The 20,612-nt window shown below is 33.2% G+C and overlaps 1 protein-coding gene across 1 annotated transcript; it reads right to left on the reverse strand.

The window, feature by feature from the left end:
* Positions 1–21: 21 nt before the first annotated feature.
* On the reverse strand, positions 22–19,177 carry LOC123677505 (O-acyltransferase like protein-like). The gene is made up of 12 exons (XM_045614060.1): positions 18,716–19,177; positions 11,296–11,457; positions 11,016–11,236; positions 7,330–7,538; positions 7,195–7,268; positions 3,327–3,508; positions 2,865–3,194; positions 2,615–2,808; positions 1,998–2,124; positions 1,370–1,559; positions 681–826; positions 22–472 (listed from the first exon to the last, which is right to left on the reverse strand). The coding sequence occupies exons 1-12, from the start codon at positions 18,996–18,998 to the stop codon at positions 311–313; spliced, it is 2,280 nt and encodes a 759-aa protein (XP_045470016.1). The 5' UTR covers positions 18,999–19,177; the 3' UTR covers positions 22–310.
* Positions 19,178–20,612: the final 1,435 nt, after the last annotated feature.

Raw genomic sequence — 20,612 nt, forward strand, 5'->3', positions numbered from 1 at the left:
ATAAAACTAAAAACTTTAAAAAAATCTTAATGCTTTATTGAAAAATAATTCTCCACAGTAAGAGAGTTTCTATCATGTTCACTGCAGTCTTTCTTTCGAACAAACAGTAATTATTCACAGCAAATATATACCACTTCTAATATCTACCAAAGTGACACCATTGCACAATTCTTCCGTTGATGTGATGTCTCCTTTCATTACGCCTAAAATAAATAGTCAGGTCTATCAATGAAAAATATAGTTTTCTTAGAATTATGGCATTTGGTTGATTCTTAAAATCCTTAAGTAACTTTAGGTCTTCCCATAAATGTTATGTGATTTTTTTTTCATGAACAATACTCTTATTCTCCGTGAATGTTATGGTTTTATCTTTTTTCATAACGATATTACGGATATTTTGGAAAGGCATTTCGACTAGAAGAGTTAAAATTGTGGAAGCTGCAACTATCACAAATGTCTCGTGAAGGTTAATCTGAAAAATAAAAGAGATAATGTATTGGAATGACATGAATAAATTGGCTGGTAAATTATATATTTTGAAATCTAAAAAAAAACCAAAATTTTGATTCAAATAATCCCAATTGAAAAGATGTCCTTGTGAGAAAAGTTTTTACTTCAACAAATCAGAAATAAAATATTTTTGTCTTAAGGCAGAAGGCTATAACATATTCTGAACTTACATTTGTTTTCCAGAATGAATAATGATCTGAATACCTCATGGTACCAACATTATAGAAAAATATGGGAAACTGTGTTAAATATACAGTATAAGATATTTTTGTCCAAAGAGAAAATCCTGACCAAGAAAATATTCTTCCCAGTAAATCTAAAAAAAAAGGTTTAAATTATTAATATATCAATGAATCAGAAGCTACTCTTATAAAAAAACTAAAACAAACTTATGAAGATGCAATTATGTAGATAAATTTACGTTAACCTACAGTGCTCTAGTTCTTTAAATAGTGTTTTGTGATCTAAAAAAAATTATAAATATCAAATAGAGGTGCTTTTATTAAATTTTAATTACAAATTATCTCTTGTGTCGAAGTAAACGAAATTCTTCTCGTTGAATTGCACTCTGTTTTAAGTTGTGCGAAATTTCACTCATGGCCTCGACTGAAATTTCGCGAGTGAGTTTCGCGAGGGAATTTCGCTGATGTAAACGCAGCTTGAAAAGTCGAGGAGCAAGTATGATTTGTCCTATGACATATTTAGTTTATGGTGTGAACACAAAAGGGGTACCCATTTGAACTTAATATACAATTTGTGTTTTTTTTAATATTTGAATTCTAGTAGTTATGAAAAGTAAAATATCAGTTTTAAAAAGTGTCACTTTTTATGTCAAAATTAAAAAAAAATTGTTTCTTACCTTCATGACCGAGATGAACTGAGAAAATTATCCAACCAAATGATATACACCAAAATATTGGAGCGAATGCAGCATACCATGCGGCATCAGTAGGATTGTAAACATAATTTATGCTTCCCATGAAGGAAGGCCCCAAAAAGGAAACTAGAAAACTGAGCAAAGCTATCGAATTTCCAATTCTTATTTGTTGCTGGAAAAAAATTCAGCACATTAGACGAGTATGAGATGCGAAACCATCATATCAACACAGTATAGTGTGTAATAACTTTTACATCCTCAAGCATTGCTTTTCTTGCTTAGATTTGCAACAATAAAAACCTCTATGTATAATAGCAAATATCACTAGAATTGTCTTGCAGATGAATCTACCAGTAAAATATATCAAGAACGCAACATAACTGGATGTTAGCTAACTTCACCGAAGTGGTGACTAATCTTGGATAATTTCGAAATATCCAGCTATATCCAAAATCGCAGAATTTTTTAGCAAACTAGTGACTTTCTTCGAAACTACAATATACTGTGGTGACTCTTTGCGTTGTGGGCTGCGCAGTCCGAGTGATGCGCAACCCACAACGCCATCTGTCGGATTTTCATAAAATCTTAAAAAAATGAACATTTCACTTACTTTTGATAGTTTGAAATTTTTTAGAGTCCTTAAGTAATAACCAAGAAGTATGCCCATTATATAAACAGTAGCTCTGTGTACAGGCAGTATATACATATTATCTGCGGTACTGAATAGCTGTTCGATTCTGAAAAATAAGTCATTCATTTCAAAAATTGTCATTGTATGGACCCAGAATTCTATTGAGGATGAAGCAACTATCTCCTCTTATCCGCGAAATCTTTCTTAAAAATGAAAGTTGGAGTAACTTTATACAGGGTGTCCCAGAGATTATGAGATCTGCCAGTACAGTATCCAACATTGAAATGAAAATATTCCTTCTGAAATATAATCTTCAAATGAATCAGCTGGGCTGTTAACTCGGTTGATTTGAATCTTTCAGTAGTTCTTGGCTTGACTAGATTTGAAATCTTTTTTGAATGAAGCAATTCCGTAAATTTCGCTTTGGGACAGGTCTCTCTACATCGATCTTTTTTAGCTGAGTAGCAAATATCGAATAGATTTAAAATGGGACTAGTTCTTCATCAGAAACATCTAATGGTCACTCGAACTTATTTGGACATGCTTTTAGCAAAAAAAAGATTCCGTGGATAACATTGCGCAAAATAAAAACTTACGATGTGCCAAAATGGATATAATTGCTGAGACGCATACTGTATGTCACATAGTAACGCCAAATGGTGGATCCAGTTGCCAGTAGAATGAGTGCTCCAAGACCCTTCTTTGGGTATTTCCAAAGTAGGAGGATCAGGAAAGGAGAGGATAAAAACAACTGTGTATCTATCCCCAGGTGATGAGTATGTGTTAAACACTGCAAAATTAATTTTTATTATACGAATTGATCTCATTATTGTTGAAAATATTCACCATTTCACCAAAACCAAAGTAATTGTGGATGAAGAGCATATTTTTCCACCAGTTTTGCTTGCATATATCGGAATGATGGGTTATCACTTGGTTCCACATGGGTCCTGAATCCATGTAAGGAAGGACGAAGGTACAAAAAGCTATCAAAGCAGCAAATGTTGGCAGAATGCGAAATATCCTACTTATGTATTCTTCTTTGATGTTGATCTTGTTGTTCCTTTCCAATTTTCCAAAAAGAGAATGAGCTGTTAGTGTGCCGGCGATCATTATGAAAGGATCTGTATACAGGCTAGCAGCTCTAGCTAAGACAGTCCATGGTTGAGCTATAAACTGAAAGATACATTTATTTTGAGGATCATTATTCAAATTCCGTCAAGTACCAAGAACTGATCATTTAGAAGAAATTGTTGAATTTCTTTCTGTCAATATGATGGTACCACGTCACCGAATAAGTCTACTTACCTCTACCATTTGAGTCCTATTACTGAAAGGTACGAAAAATGTGGCCATTGATTTGTGGGATAAAATCAGTAGAACAGAATTGAGGAACCTTATACCGTGGACTGCTTTGATATTGTCATCTTTCTTAATCGTTATAAATGAATTCCAGTTTTTCGTCAATGAGAATGCAGTGATATATTCAACTGAAAATTTATAGGAGATATTATAAAGCTCGCCTTAAAAGCTCTATAGGTTCAATATTGAAGTAGCGTGTCTACAGTTTCATATGCAAGGTGCTGCAAATGCAGTCCTCTCAGTTTGAAAAAATCACACCGCACTCAATAATGACATTGGTAATTGCGCAATAAAATCAAAATAACGAGTAGTATTAGGCCAATTGAAAAGTCCCCGGTCTGATGCACAGATGGCGGTGTTAGTATTAAATCCAGTTAATTTTTAGTTAGTACCAACTAAGATGCATAGAATACCTGGTGTGTTTACTGATTCGATTTTGTTTCAGACTTTTTGAGAGACCCACCTGTTGCTTTGGTGGTCTGCTTCACCAGAGTGCTGTAAGGTGGCGCTCTTTAAAATTTTTCGAATTCCCGCATCTGCCTGGTGCCGTTTAAAAAGGAAATACTGATTTTAGACACTGCAAACATTCACAATAAATTACAATTCAGTTCATATCGAATTTGTACTCAAATGAATGGAATATAATGACAGACCATCATAGAATATAAAATATCATTGTTCTATACTCAAAGTTCACGACAAGAGCGTAGAAATAGGGGGATACTGGGGGTAATTACACGGTGCTCCTAAATTGGGGATACAAATGAAAATGACAGATTTCCGGATCATTTTAAGAAAAAAGTCCTATAACATGAGTCCCCATACATTTTGTTTTGAGATACATGTGTTGAAGTTCAAGTTATTTTCTCGTATAACCTTCCCTTCACAAGATATTTAATATGAATTGGCCATAGATATTCCAGTTTAAAGTTTCCACTATGTGATATGCTAATTTTGAATGCAAATCTACAGGGTGATATATTTTCTGGAAGGATGCCTGCTTCCTTCCTCCAAATCTATATTTTGGTGAATGGCTGTTAGTTTAGAAAAATATAGAAAAAAAACTCTGGTCCTGTACTACACTTTTTGGTTTGTTATAGTTTTGTCGTATCTGCTATCGATTTCGAGAAAAATCTCTACTAATCCTCAGGAAAATCCAAATTATTTTTAAGATCCAGCTAGTAAGCTCTAATGAATGCATTAATTATAAGTTTTGGTATTTATTTACCTAATCTGTAGCGAAGATTAATAAGTATTTGATAAACTGTACGACACACTAGAAACAACCTGTATATTGATAGCAAAGCCTTTGTGGGCTCATATTCATGAAACTTTTTTTTCTCAAAATTATCCAAGTAATTTCTCATTTTCCTTCGTAACTCTTATTTGAGAACAAGGTAAGAACAACCGAATTAGTAACAACAAAAATTATTTCGTAATTTGGTTCAAACTTCATTATCAAACTTCTTTTTTTAACATTACAGATATGAATAAAAGTTGTCGTCAAAAATTTTTTTTTCGATTATCCCTCCCCAAGAAAAAAAGATCTACGCCCTTGGTTCACAAGAGTCGAGAATTGAGAGAAATGTCAAATGTAAACGATGTATGCGCCATCTGAAAAGCCCGCGACCCCTCGAAATCAAGTAGGTAAAAATCTCCCTTTTTGTCTGAAAGTTTTACAGGTATAAGTAGACACACCAGGTATTCTATGCATCTTAGTACCAACCTTCAAACGATACGTGTCAAAATTTGACAGCAGTCCGACCATTAGTTTGTGAGATATTGCGTTGTGAGTGTAGCTACTTTTGTTATTTGAAAAAAGATGGAGAAAAAGAATATCAGGTGCGGATAAAATATTGCTTTTTGGAAGGAAAAAATACAATACATATCATTCGCGAATATTTTTACTTGAGAAAGCTGTGTGCAAAAAAGGTGTGAACTCACAACCGATCAAAAGCAACAACGTCTTAATGATTCTGAGCAGTTTTTGAAGCTGTTTAAGTGCGATAAACCTGAATTTTTGCATCGATATGTGACAATGGATGAACATGGCTCCATCATTTCACTCCGGAGTCCAATCGACAGTCAGCTGAGTGGACTGCACGCGATGAACCGAATCCAAAGCGAGGAAAAACACAACAGTGAGCTGGCAAGGTTATGGCATCACTATTCTTGGAATCGAAAGGTATAATAGTCTCTGATTACCTCCAAAAGGACAAGACCATCAACAGCTATTATTATATAGCGTTATTGGATTGTTTATAGAATGAAATCTTTAAAAAAGTGCTGTTTCATCAAGACAATGCGCTGTGTCACAAATCAATGAAAACAATGGCAGACTTTTTCCGGTTCTCAGACCTCAAAAGAATGCTCGCTGAAAATAAATTCAGCGCTAATGAAGAAGTAATCGCCGAAACTGAGGCCTATTTTGAAGCGAAAGATAAATCGTACTAGAAAAATGGTATCCAAAAGTTGGAAGATCGCTTTAATCGCTGAAGGCAACTATGTTGAATAATTTAATCGAATTCTGCCAAAAAAATGTGTTTCACTATTGTAGACCGGGGACTTTTTAATTGGCCTGTTATTGTCCTACTCAAAAATGACATGACCTAGATAATTAAGCAATGAAATCAAAATAATGAGTGGTAGCTTGATGCATCACCCTTCAAGTCAAACTTTATTTACTCCACCCTGTATAAAAGGTAATCAATTAACGTGTAACGAACGTTATGAAGTTAGGCATAATAAAACACTTTAGTGATCGAAGTAGCAATAACGAGGAACCCCATATCAGTGGCAATTGAACATAGTTAATGGAAGTACCGATGTGAGAAAATTCTAATAGAATTTGCCCATGACAATGAGCATATATTTAGATATTATAAATACATACTATTTGATCAAACAAGTTTATGGTTTCCTAATTTGGTTTTATTGACTGGTCACTCACATTCAAATATTTGATTTGATTAAAGAAGAATTTTCGCATATATAAATTATTACTTTGATAAGCCTCTGTAAGAATATTGACTGTTGAAACTTCATGAGTCATCATTGTTGATTCAAGAGCATTTTGAAATTGAATATTTTTTAATTGAGGTAAAAACGAAGGTAAAAATAATGTAGATACGTGAATAGTTATTTATAATACAAGTGCAGAAGGCATTGATATTCTTCCACGAGTTCAAAATTCAAAAACGAGCCACGAGGTGGCGAGTTTTGGAATGAACGAGTGGTAGAATGAGCCTTCTGTACGAGTATTATACATTATTTTCTCTAATTCATTGCATTTTCATTGAAATTAATGAAATATTTCCATAAATATATTTTAGTGATTTTTGCATTGAAAAATGTTGGTTGGCAGAACTGATTTCTGTAAGGCAAATTGATGAATTGACAGATAAAGCCGTGGCGGAAAGTTCGGAGTACCAACATAGAATAATAAAATATAACCATGAAAACTGTGCGTTTCTGATATATTCCCGCACGATTTTGTTCTACAAGATGTGGAAGAATGAACGGAATAACCACAGAATTAGAGAAAATTAACATAACACATCTGAAGGAACAGGACACAATATAAAATTAAAATTCATTGAACATTTTTTTTTATATGAATCGAACAAGAGTAGTTTTTTCCATTCATAGTTCAAGGAAGGATCTCAGTTGATTTTAGTTTTGAATGTCTCATCATTTCTATTAATCTAATGACATAGATAATTTCGTACATAGAAACTAGGCCATCAGATTAGTCATTCAATTTATACAATACTTTCGCTGTATTTGTTGTTGACAAGAATAAATTTGTACTTACTTGCATTTTCGACAGTTATATAATCGTATAATGTAGCAAATCCTAGGAAAATTGCGAAAGAGGCTAAAAATGTCCTAAAAAAACGAAATTATTTCAGTTTTTCTTTTGTTCAATAGGTATTCAAAGTTTACTCACATTCCCAAAATAGATGAGAGGGGTATTTGTTTTGGTCTGGAAGTTTGGCACATTGATGATTGAACTTGAGATTGGATTTTAAGCTCCGTTTTCAGTGAAATGGTACTTAAAAACTGTTGCAGGGCAAGTTCAAGGTCTTCAGAAGAACAGCCATCTGGTACACAAACCGCCCAATTTATGCTTGAATATCTAGGTACTCTGTGGCCAGGCTGAAAGGACAATTAGTTGAAATCCATCCAGAAACCAGAAGAAAAGATTATATAAAAAGAACAGATGGTGTTTTTGACAATTTAAGACGTATTAAACAATGATCTTCGTAAAGTTAAACATGCTGACAAGACTTAAAAGTTCATTTAAGATTTTAGGAGTTTCTGTGATCACGCTCACAGAGTTGGTACAAACTGAAGGGTGTTTTTTTATAGCTATAGAACTTCAAATTGCAATAAAACAACGATGGATTATTCCATTGACATGAATTTTATTCATCCGCAAGGTAATCTTGTGGAACTACATTTTAAATATGATTTCTGGCATATGACCGCCACGGCTGGATCGATGTAGTCCAATCTGGACGTCCAATTTTCGATGACTTTTTCCAACATTTGTGGCCGTATATCGGCAATAACACGGCGAATGTTGTCTTCCAAATGGTCAAGGGTTTGTGGCTTATCCGCATAGACCAATTACTTTACATAGCCCCACAGAAAGTAGTCTAGCGGTATTAAATCACAAGATCTTGGAGGCCAATTCACAGGTCCAAAACGAAAAAATTAGACGGTCACCAAACGTTTCTTTCAATAAATCGATTGTGGCACGAGCTGTGTGACATGTTGCGCCGTCTTGTTGGAACCACAGCTCCTGGACATCATGGTTGTTCAATTCAGGAATGAAAAAGTTAGTAATCATGGCTCTATACCAATTACCATTGACTGTAACGTTCTGGCCATCATCGTTTTTGAAGAAGTACGGACCAATGATTCCACCAGCCCATGAAGCGCACCAAACAGTCAGTTTTTCTGGATCTAACGGTGTTTCGACATACACTTGAGGATTAGCTTCACTCCAAATGCGGCAGTTTTGTTTGTTGGCGTAGCCATTCAACCAGAAGTGCGCTTCATCACGTATTCCGCACAGAACCATTATTTTCGAAATGGAATTGCACTATTTGCAAGCTTTGTTCAGACGCGAGTCTATTCATAATGAATTGCCAAACCAAACTGAGAATAAACCATTGGACAGCTGTTAAATCGGTCGCCATCTTGAATAGTAATGCCAACTTAAAGTTATATACCTCGAAAAAAACACCCTATATATAAAATGTCCAAAGACACCCTTTCTATAGCAACAAAAATTTCTAATATCATTCTCGATGCGCTCAAAATATTCAAAAAGTTGTTAATATTTTGGTTGCGTGATGAGAACAGAAAGGTAATCACTGAACTGATAAATAATAATTGAGATGCTCAATACAAAAATGAAATATATTATTCCAATAATGACCAGAATTTTTGAGGTCGAATAGGTAGGTATGTTTGCTCAACCAATTTCGACAGCTTATACTAAAATAATAATAATGACTTTGCTACCAACCGAATTGAGACATTTTTTCAGTACCGGATGTAAAGTGGATTCGAAAGGATGCACTTTATTTATGACTGGTATTTTTACTTTTTTTTTCGCTGATAATGCAATTCCTTCTTTTTTTTAATTATCTCTATGGAAATATTTTCGCAATTCTTAATTATGTTAATATCAAGTTGCATTTGGAAACGGAATATATTGAAAGACGAATAGAGGGCATCGAGGTAATTCTAGAATCTAAATAAACATACATTCATTGGCTCTGACTGTCTTTGTAACCAATACACAGGGGGTTTTATGAATTTCACTCATTTTATTTTGAGGTCATAACGAACGAACTAGGTTATATAGGGTGATTCACCGAAATGGCCTATTAGACGTTTATGGAAAACTAATCATAAATTTGCATATTGTGGTTTGAGACAATTATCTTTCTCCCTAGAATATTATCAGATCTCTCCAACTTCTGGTTATACCAGAAAAAAACTACTAGTTTGTTATTTCAAATCGCACACCCAGTATATTATTTCATTATTAGATAACTCTTTTGACGAAAATTTCGGCAATATGCCATACCTTGGCTAAAAACTCAACGGTTCAAGAGTTAATGGGATTCTTATAAAAAAAATGGTGGCAATAAGGACTCACATTTTTTTGAATATTTCTGAGGAAAAAGCTTTATTCGAAAAATTTTTTCTCTTTTTCGATTCTGCAAATACGTAGTATTATAAGGCTGTTTGCGGTTTGGTCCAAAAATTTACAGGATGATCATAAGAAGACCATGAACTTAAACAACTCAAATTCATCAAAACTCAAGATTTTCAATTCAGAACCTATATTTTTCATTATTTCAGTCGATTCTACGTATAAAAATAGTGGGGGTTACACCAGCAAACCCTATACCTAAAATGAATACTTTAAGAGTTATCGAGGAAGAACATTAAATGAGGAAAAACCGCAATTCCTCACCGTGTGGAGTAGTCTGTGACTTCCGGAGAACACAGAAGGAAACTAAAATTCGATGTTTGGCTAACTAAATTTTACATTTCATGAGACCATCCCGGTGAATCACCCTGTATTAGTTCTCTATATTCAGCACATTTGCTGCTCGAATTAATTACTCGAAGAAACTTGGCGGTTGGAAGTCATCATCAATGATTGCTGAAGGGTATGTTGATGAATCGGAAGCACACAGGACATAAATAGCTAATAAAATGTTTAGAACATGTGGTAGTCCTGAAATAACACCAGATTTGCAACCAAGTACATCGATATGAGTTGTTTCCACAGCAGAAAAAATATACCTAACTTCAACCCAAGAAAATTCAACAAATAAGTCACCACAAATTCATTCATGCAATGTATATTTAATAATTGTACTTTTCATATGAGAGAAATTTAACTTTTGCATAAGAAAATATTCTTGAGCTGAATGTATATCTACTATTTATACTTCATATCTGTATATCCGGGATGAAATTTCTTAGAAAGTGATATTCTGTGACCGGTCAACAGAGATAAAATGTCATAGAAAAAATAAATTTAACACCCATATGGTGCTAACCTCATTAAAATTTGAGTACCTGTAAAATATCCGAATCTCAAATACCACACAAATTGATTCAAACTCATTTCAAGGCCGTATCTAATTTCTGCCGTGGCTGAACAGAATCCTTAAATAAAAGTGAGTCAGCATCCATACCCAAACCAGAGGAAACATACCCGGAAACCGCAAGACTGTCCAAAATTTCATAAAATCCCTCCTGGTCAGGAGATAGATCCTATAGTGCGTAGTTTTCGAATCCAAAAATAAATACGCACGATAAAAACATGTCTCAAAACCATGAAATATCCTTGAAAAAATATTGTGGGTATTTAATTAACAGGTCGAATACTTCTTAAGTGATGGTATTGGATAATTGTGTCCCCAGGATTTATTTCTGATGTCCTCCAAAGAAAAAAGATACCTCTAATGTTACATTCGAAGACCATAAATAACACGCTTATTTTTGACTCTAATCATATTGATTAATTAAAAGACCCTGATGTATTGGTTGTTAGTATTCTATTCTTTTTTGGTTCTAGTTCTGCTTTTATCTACTTACATCCTCCATTCGACTTTTGAAATGGAAATGGGAGTGTATAAGTCGATGTAACGCTGATATATATGGACTATCGGGTGTTTCGACCTGTAAGGAAGCTAAGCAATACTGGCCATATATGTCTTCCTCCTTCAAATTAGCACCAAGACAAAGATCGAAATCTCCCAATTGGTTAATATTACCATTGAGCAGACCAGAAGGAATTTTCGCATTCGCATCATGCACTGTAATAAAAATAATACGATATTAAACTTAATCATTCTACAATGTTGTGTGATCTTACTTTTCACAGCCCAGAATTTGAATTTGGCGAGATCATCCATAAACTTTCTAGATTGTTTCTTACATTTGGCACTAACTCCTTTGATGAGGCTCAGATCGTATGGTGGAATAGAGGATGTGAAATATTTATTCAAATAATCAGTTGTAATCCTGTAGGTAGTATCTGGAACAAAAAGAAATGGTCAACTAGTGAACCAACGAAAAGTTTGGTTCGTAATGGTTTTAAAGTGATAATAATAAGATGAGGGTTTAGGGTATGATGAGTGAATTAGTCGACCAGCTTAGAGCCTTTCGAATTTGATCAAAAGTGGATATTATGTTCATGTTGACTGCTTCTGTCGACAGTATTGCGTACTTCTTTCCATAGAGTGAAACACTAAATAAAGAGTTCTGTAGTATTTCAAAGAGCAAATTCAACACAAAAGACAAGATTTTGCGAAAGAAAATTTATGTAATCTTCACGATAACGTAACTCATAACAGAGCAAATAAACTTCTGTCCAAAAGCTCTTATCGAATATCCAATTATCCACCTCTGATATGACTCAAATCAATTCAAGTCTCTCATTCTCAATTGAAGGAAGACATAGAAGAATATTCACGACTAGTTCTGTTCTGTCGTTGATCTCGAAAATGAATCATTTACGATTGGATTTGGTTTTTCGCTGGCGTACCGATTACTTTTAAGGTTTATTTTTCCCCAATCAGAGCAGTTCTCAAAATTCTATCATCTGCAGTTCGCCTTCCAGTTCCAGAATTCTAGTAAACTCCATTATCTAGAATGTTTTCAAAGAAGTAACAAACTCATTTCTATGAATTTCTAGTCCAAATCATTTTTTGCTTTGGGTTGGTAAGGTAGGGAATTCTATGACCAGATGGTTAGGAGTTTCTTCCTTCTCCCACAGAATCTACATTTTTTAGTTTTTATAATCCTATTTTAATGAGGAGGTGTAGTATTATCCTATTGGGATGAAAATACTTGTTAGAACTTGCAGTACTTATGTGATCTATCCCTAGAAGATTGTTCCAAAGTTTCGGTCTTCCATGCAGGTTCCATGCCAGCGAAATTCGTTCTTGCTTCCTTTCTGGTAAGTGTATTTGCTGCACTTTCCACTTCCTTTAACACCCTAGTGAGCAGGTTTGTTGACGTAAATCTATTTTTTCGAAAAAGGCTTAAGTTGGAGATGATCTAATTTATTTGGACGAATATCAAATATTTCGTCCTTCATTTATCAATTCTCAGTTCTTTCTACTTAATAGTAGGTATGCGATTTAACATTTGTTCCACATATTTCATTTTCATCAAGTTATTACTATTCATAGAAAGTAATTAGCTTTTTAATCCTTGAAAATTATAGAGAAAATTATATAGAAGTGAAAAAACCAATTCAATAAAAATAAATCATAATGAATCAAAACAATAAATAGATTTCTAGAAAATGTGTAGTTAGTTTTTTTTACATGACGGATAGTTTAAATTTGATTATTGAAACGTAAAACGATTGCATTTTGGCCAAATGATTTATTTATCATCATACCTGCATCACAACCCAAAAGTCAATGAACTAAAAGGCATGTGAAATCTCAAGTTGAAATCAGGCGTGTTTTTAAGGTTGCTATATAGGTAACGAAAACAAGTCCAACTTTTATTTCTACTCTTTTTCTTCCCGATACCTATCTTCAACTTGATATTTTCAGTATAGTTAATAAGTAGGAATTTTTTTATTTTACTGGGTCTAATGAAGTGCAGAAATTCCTATTTTAGTCTTTTTTCATAATTATTTCGTGAAGTTTGTCTAGTATCAAAACTAATATGAATTAAACTGTATTTCAAAAACTAGAGCTGATAAAAAAATCTGGTGGCGTTTTTGAAATCAATACATTTTAAACCTGTTGTTGGCTTTCCAGCAACAAATTTTTGTCTTCATTTTGTGAGCCTATGTTTTTTTAGAGCTATAGAACTTTAAATTGCAATAAAACAACGACGGATTATTCGATTGACATGAATTTTATTTATCCGCAAGATAATCCTGTGGCATTACATTTTAAATATGATTTCTGGCATATGACCGCCACGGCTGGCTCGGATGTAGTCCAATCTGGACGTCCAATTTTCGATGACTTTTTCCAACATTTGTGGCCCTATATCGGCAATAACACGGCGAATGTTGTCTTCCAAATGGTCAAGGGTTTGTGGCTTATCCGCATAGACCAATGACTTTACATAGCCCCACAGAAAGTAGTCTAGCGGTGTTAAATCACAAGATCTTGGAGGCCAATTCACAGGTCCAAAACGTGAAATTAGGCGGTTACCAAACGTGTCTTTCAATAAACCGATTGTGGCACGAGCTGTGTGACATGTTGCGCCGTCTTGTTGAAACCACAGCTCCTGGACATCATGGTTGTTCAATTCAAGAATGAAAAAATTAGTAATCATGGCTCTATACCGATCACCATTGACTGTAACGTTCTGGCCATCAAAATAAAATGGATGTAGTGTGCAATACGTATTCCGCAAAGAACCATTATTTTCGAAATAAAATTGCACTATTTGCAAGCGTTTTTCCGGCGTGAGTATATTCATGATGAATTGCCAAACTAAACTGAGAATAAATCATTTGACAGCTATTAAATCGGTCACCATCTTGAAAAGTAATGTCAACTTAAAGTTATATACCTCGAAAAAAAACACCCGTTACAAAAAGAGGACGTCTACTCAAACTAGTTTTGTAAGAATTCTGATAATAACATGAGTATCAAAATAAAATATATACCTACCTATGCAATAATTTAATAACACATTATTCATAAACATAAGAATCAATGTCTTAATCATATCATCAACAACAAACGACGGAAACGATTAGCTCATCACGTTGAAAACGAAGTTTTATCTTGGACGTTGACACAGACCTTCACTTACTATGGAAGACGTTACAAAAGAACTCTCGCTTTCATTGTAACGTAAGAAATGCATCATCATTTAAACTTTAAAGGATCATACGTTAATACACTTTTGCCCATTATATTCGGCTGACCTTGGTATTTAAGATGATTGGCCCGAATGTTTTGACTATTATTTCATAGGTATTCCATTGAATTCATGATCGTTAAATAGGCAGGTAGTGTTAAATACTATACCCATTAGTTTATATCATACGCGTAGAGTCACGCAGTCTTTTGACTGAAAGGGATTATTATTCTTTAAATTGATTAATTTTTAATTCAAACAATATTATCTCGCTTGATAGAAAAATTTTAATTGTATTAAATGTTTTTCAACACAGTTTTCCAAGGATTCTTTGAGACTTTTCACAAGCTCAGAACTTGTACGCAAGCTCTCTATCAATTTTATTGATATGTATCTATAACTTTATTCTTCTATTCGATAGCATTCGAATACAGCGTTATTTATTCTCAATACATATTTCTATCTCAAAGCAAATATATGTGTTGTAAGTTTTTTTAAATAAATATTCCGCAAAATATTGTTTTTTCAATGAATATGTGGTTTCAAATGGTAAAGCAAATTTACTTCAGTTATTATTCTGAGAGGCAATTATCTGAGATATTTTCAAATATTTGTCATCCAATTATTATCTATCTATATGTGAAAAATAATTCAATTCTCTGAAAACTTAATTTTTGTGTTTTGCTATATGTAATTATTTTCGAAAATAATCCTTTTGAACTTGAGTTTCAAACAACATCACTAATTTTGTTGTTTAATTTCAGTTTTATTTTAATATCTGAGGATGCTTATGATATTATTCAATTTCAGTTTGAATAACGGTTTTTGAATCAAGCATCGATTCTTCAAGGCACCTATACAATTTGCAAATTATTCTCAACTGATTGTTACCTGCCAATACTTTGTTATTAATTTCCTCTCTCTAAAATACAGGTATAAGCCTTTCCGGTTAAAATTATTGTTCTCAATATCTAGGTTACAAATTATTCGATACGAAAATTTTCGGGCAAGAGCGAAATAAGGCTAATCGTAATTAGGGATCGTTTTTTCTAACACCACTCACCGATTCTTCGTAGATCTCATAGTTTAAGCAAATTTAAACTCGAAATTTAGAAAAAAAGCCGTAAAAATTGAATCTTCTACACAATAATGGTTATATCTTCTAAAATTTTGACCACAGCCCCCTCAAACACAAAAATGTTTATTATAGATGTCGTCATTTCATTAGTTTCCTATTTTGAAGATGTTACATATTATATACTCCATAAGTTAATTCCTGATACTTTTCTGATACAGTATTTGTGTAATCCAAAAATATATACCCACTTATTCATTCCTGTGTTTACTTAATTATAGGACACAATCATTCAATGTTTATTTTCATAAAGAAATACTTTAAAGAAGCCGTTAATCGCTAGTGAAACCGGTTAACTTCGATACCGGCACTTGTTTTATGCATTTGATAAATAATTCAAATCTAATTCAGTGTTAGATTCCAAAAACGAAGGTTCAACGTCTCCATCAGCTATGCATCTGTATTGGGAAGTTGCAACATTTTATTAATGAGTATGTTTTCAACATGAAATTTTATATGTGGCTTGGATTATATGGTCACGTTGGAGGATCAACTTGGTTGTCCAACACCTGCTTGTAGGAGTATAATAAAAATAAGTGCATTTCCTGATCAGAGTGAACGGGATTTTGATTCTCTTTTCTTTAATCTGAATTGCAACGATGCTGGAATAAATTTGCCAATTGGGTTTCAGAACCCCTCGTAGTTGGATAATAATTTATGTAATACGTCTTTCAATAAGTCCTGGGCCTAGCGAACAAATGCCATACAATTTTTTTTTGGTTTTGATACCAAAAAATGCGTGTCACAATTCCGTAACATGTAGAGTTAATTATAATAAAAAATAATAAAAATGATTTATATTATATATTATGGATCAAGATATTGAAGTTTGAGTTACGCTACAATGTTGTTGTTGTTTGAAAAATATATAACAACGAGTTTCGTGTAATGATAAAACACTGGCTTGATCAGTGTTATTCAGATTTTGCACCATCGACAACAACTATTGGAAGATGTATTAAAAAGTACATGTATAATTCTTGAAGTTGACGAATGAAGTCAAAATTTTGAGGAAAATATTCTTTTTACTTGTTAGGCCTAGGAATTATTGAGTGAAGTATTACATACATAATTTGAGAGAGCTGAGAGACATAAACAATGAATCAAATGGACCACTGTCGAAATGTATCGCTTTTTCTCCAATTGATATAACAGATTATTCAACCTTTTTGAGAACTGCAACATTTTATATAGATATTGGTCAAATAATTATGAGCATTCTATTGGACCGGCAAATATTAAAATCTTTCTAACGATATTATGAGCTTATCTCATGAAACCCACTATTCGGTTGATTACATTTGTGTTGAAAGAAGTTTTTGTGAATATAACTGTTATTTAGGGTATACGTTACATTCAATTGAATTCGGATGACAGCAGCTGAAATTTTTCTGTTCAATACAAATTTTCATCAAAATACTCAGTATAAGAATTCAGAATTTCAGTTTTGTGGAAGATTTAGCGATTTATTTGCCATCAATAGGTCTTAATTAGAAGATTTTTTCAACGTTTAAAGTAATCAAACGCCTATTTCTCTAATTTAAGTGGTGTTGTTGCTATTTCCACTTGCTATTTCTACCTTCTTTTATTCAATAGGAAATAATAATTACACTGTTCTGTAAACACTAATAAATTCTAAATTGAACGTTTGTGCGGAAGATAAAGATTGATGAAGAACCTGTGAAATCCCCTATTTTATTACCTAGTATAGTTTAATTGGTGGCAGCTAGTGTGTTTACAGTTGTTAACGTAATAAAAATTGAACTGTTATTTATGATTCGTAATATCTAGGGTACCTATAGTGAGAATGGAATTCAAAAATTCGAGAATAGCAAATGGCTTCAGGACACTTTGTTTTCGTTCATTTATGCGCCTATTCTGCTCTTGAAGACCACAGAACAATGGTAGTTTATGGATTTTTTCAATCAAATTTTCATAATGCATTATGTTATATCGAAATAAAAAATCCAAGAATTCTATAGAAAGAGTATCCAATAAAAACACTATCTAAATTCAAAAATCAAATTTATATCAGTTTGTTTCATAGGTTATAGTTGATTGTAAGGCAAGGGAGATTGGTAAGAAATTTTGAGAGAGTCGAGTTGAAATTCATAATTTCGAGCCATATTTTTGAGCGCTCGTTCTCCAAACAGATCGCTCTGTCATTTCGTCACAATATCTCTAATTTTCAGCCGGGAAAGTTTGAAAATATAAGGTTCTACTCACTCGGTCATTATAGCCCTTTGAAATTCTATTTTCCTATCAATATCAAAACTGCGAATTTGTTCAAATTAAGTGGAGCCATGAAAAAAACCATAGAAAATGATATGAAAAAAAATTTCAAGCTTTGTGCAAACATTTCGTGTTAATAGCGTCATCAGAACCATATACCTTGGGGACCACCTAACATAGAGGTATATGTGTGGTCTTCAAAGGTGTAATTGCTAATTGGCGCATGAATTTTCGATCGCTCAAAAGCTCCAGACTTCACGACAATGCTCTCCTCACTTTTTCATTGTCTCAATTTGAAACTATAAATGTTGTTTCATTATTTCTAATGGTGAATCTTTTCAAAGACAAATTATTTATGAATCGTTCTAAAATTTTAAGAGTTTATGTTTGGGAATGTGTTGAATAAATGTTCAGTGTTTTTGATTACGAATAAAGAACATAAATTATTTAGTGAATATCATTAATAACAAAATACGGCATATCAAAAAATTTTTATGAAAAAAATTACTTATACCTACATTCACGCCGAAAGTTTGGAACCCCAGACTTTGATCCTAAATCCGAATGAAATTCGATAAAAAATTCATTCAGTTTCATTGAAGCAATTAAGTCTTTCGATTTTATGAAGGTACATACTCTCAATTTTCTGAGCTAGAAATACATATTTTTTTTATTAAATTGATGTTTTGACGCCCTTAAAATACATGAATCTAAGCTAGAGGATATATGTTATTGTGAAATTCTGTTCAAATTTTCCATTTTATAAATAATGTCCAACTATTTGAATCAACAAGAAAGAACAATTTTTTTTTAATGGTTTCAAAGCTGAAACCTTATATTTCTGAAAATGTAAGGGCTATTAGTACCTAGCAATTAACCCAATTCAAAGAATCAATTCCTGAAAAAAAACCACATATTGCAACAATTATTTAAATTTTCGCAACAAACTAGTTCGTTGAAACTGAAAATGTAACAGTAAACTTTCAAGTTCATATACACCGGCTTTTACTTTCTTTCAATCAATTCACTAATAAAGCAATCGATAATTCTTGCATCACGTAATCTCAGCTAAGCAGTAACTCACCTCTTTTCTGGCAATCAGTGATATTCCTCAAACAATTCTTCGCTACAGCATCTTCATCTGTGATAGTCTCCATAAGATCAATCTCCAAATCATCACCAGAAGCAATATCATCATCATCCTCTAGGGCTAAGGGTATCACCGCACGGTCAGTTTTAGCCCTCCAATTCGAAGATCTGTTAAAGATTAACCCAACGCTGTCTACGTAATTTGAATTTCTATTACAGTTTATGTGCGTGCAAACTATGTAAAGAGTCACTATAAATGCAATGCTTATCGACTTCATTGTCAATTAGAACAAAACACCGGGCACCATTCGAAAACTAATTCAAGACAAGGTATAGAATTAATTTGAAGTGCGAGTGTTTACGATTGTAGCATTTTTCGATTTCTGATGGGACACTTTTTTGGGAGGTTGGATTTTGATCGCCGGTAAAAGTGTGAGTAGTGAATTGCGAGAGGGATTTGAGTTTGCAGCAACAGTCAAAATTCGTGTATCCCTCCTCTTTGTGGAAGGAGTAGAGCTTCTTCATCGTGGTTACTACACCGGGCTGCAGCTTCTCGTTCATGTTCAAACGCAGCAAATATGCGATCGACTTGTTCTTTTTTTTTTTTTTTTTGTACGCCTGAAGAAGTTGATGGATTGAACATGAAAGAGATGTCTGACCTTCAGAAGTACAAATCTGGACATCGTTTCTGCATGCATAGACTGATGGTTTTATCACCTTCATTGATTTTCTGCATCGGAATAATCTACCCAGTTCTGAATTGAAATTGAAAATCGAATTGAAAAAATTTAAATCTTTTTGATAATTTATTACAGGCAATATCTAGCTAATTCAACAAGATAATAGAAAAATTGATTTGAATAACATCAAAATGTCTTTCCACATATGTATTGAAATGTTCCTACATTTGACAGCCCTGTGGTACCTACCCCTCCCTTTTATTTTCTCTAATTCTGTGGTTATTCCGTTCATTCTTCCACATCTTTTAGAACAAAATCGTGCGAGAATATATCAGAAACGCACAGTTTTCATGGTTATATTTTATTATTCTATGTTGGTACTCCGAACTTTCCGCCACGGCTTTATCTGTCAATTCATCAATTTGCCTTAAAGAAATCAGTTCTGCCAACCAACATTTTTCAATGCAAAAATCACTAAATTATATTTATGGAAATATTTCATTAATTTCAATGAAAATGCAATGAATTAGAGAAAGTAATGTATAATACTCGTACAGAAGGCTCATTCTACCACTCGTTCATTCCAAAACTCGCCACTTCGTGGCTCGTTTTTGAATTTTGAACTCGTGGAAGAATATCAATGCCTTCTGCACTTGTATTATAAATAACAATTCAAATTTAATTGTCAGTCAGAATTGCGTGTCATTCTATTTGGAATACAACGGTAGCATAAACTTGGTATTTTTTTTATTAATAACAACCAAAACATTAATATTTCATGACTTATTTTATGTTATTTGATTATCCTAATAAAAATGAAATTTGGGAAAACATTGAATTTCCATCCAGAAAACGTTATATCTCCCAAATTTTTCGTCATAGACCCCTCAAATAAAGAAGTTTTTTGAACATCGGGATCTAAATTGAAACATAGTGAGGTCTCAAAGGCGTAGCTTACGCCCAGAAGAATTTGCAACCTCGGGAATTTCATCAATTTTTTTTCAAAAATTTCAGATTTTTACCTCTAATTTCTGAAATAATGTACTAATCGCCAAACTGCAAACATTTTCGTGATCTACATAGTCGAATCCATCAATAAAATGGTACAATAGTCCTATAAAGGAACTTTTAATTTTTTTCAATTTTCTGAGGGTATGGAAAATTTTTCAGGTGAAATCTAAATTCGTCTAATCAGGGATCGTCCTTTCTGGC

Source organism: Harmonia axyridis, chromosome 4 (genome assembly GCF_914767665.1).
Source record: "Harmonia axyridis chromosome 4, icHarAxyr1.1, whole genome shotgun sequence".
Lineage (NCBI taxonomy): Eukaryota > Metazoa > Arthropoda > Insecta > Coleoptera > Coccinellidae > Harmonia > Harmonia axyridis.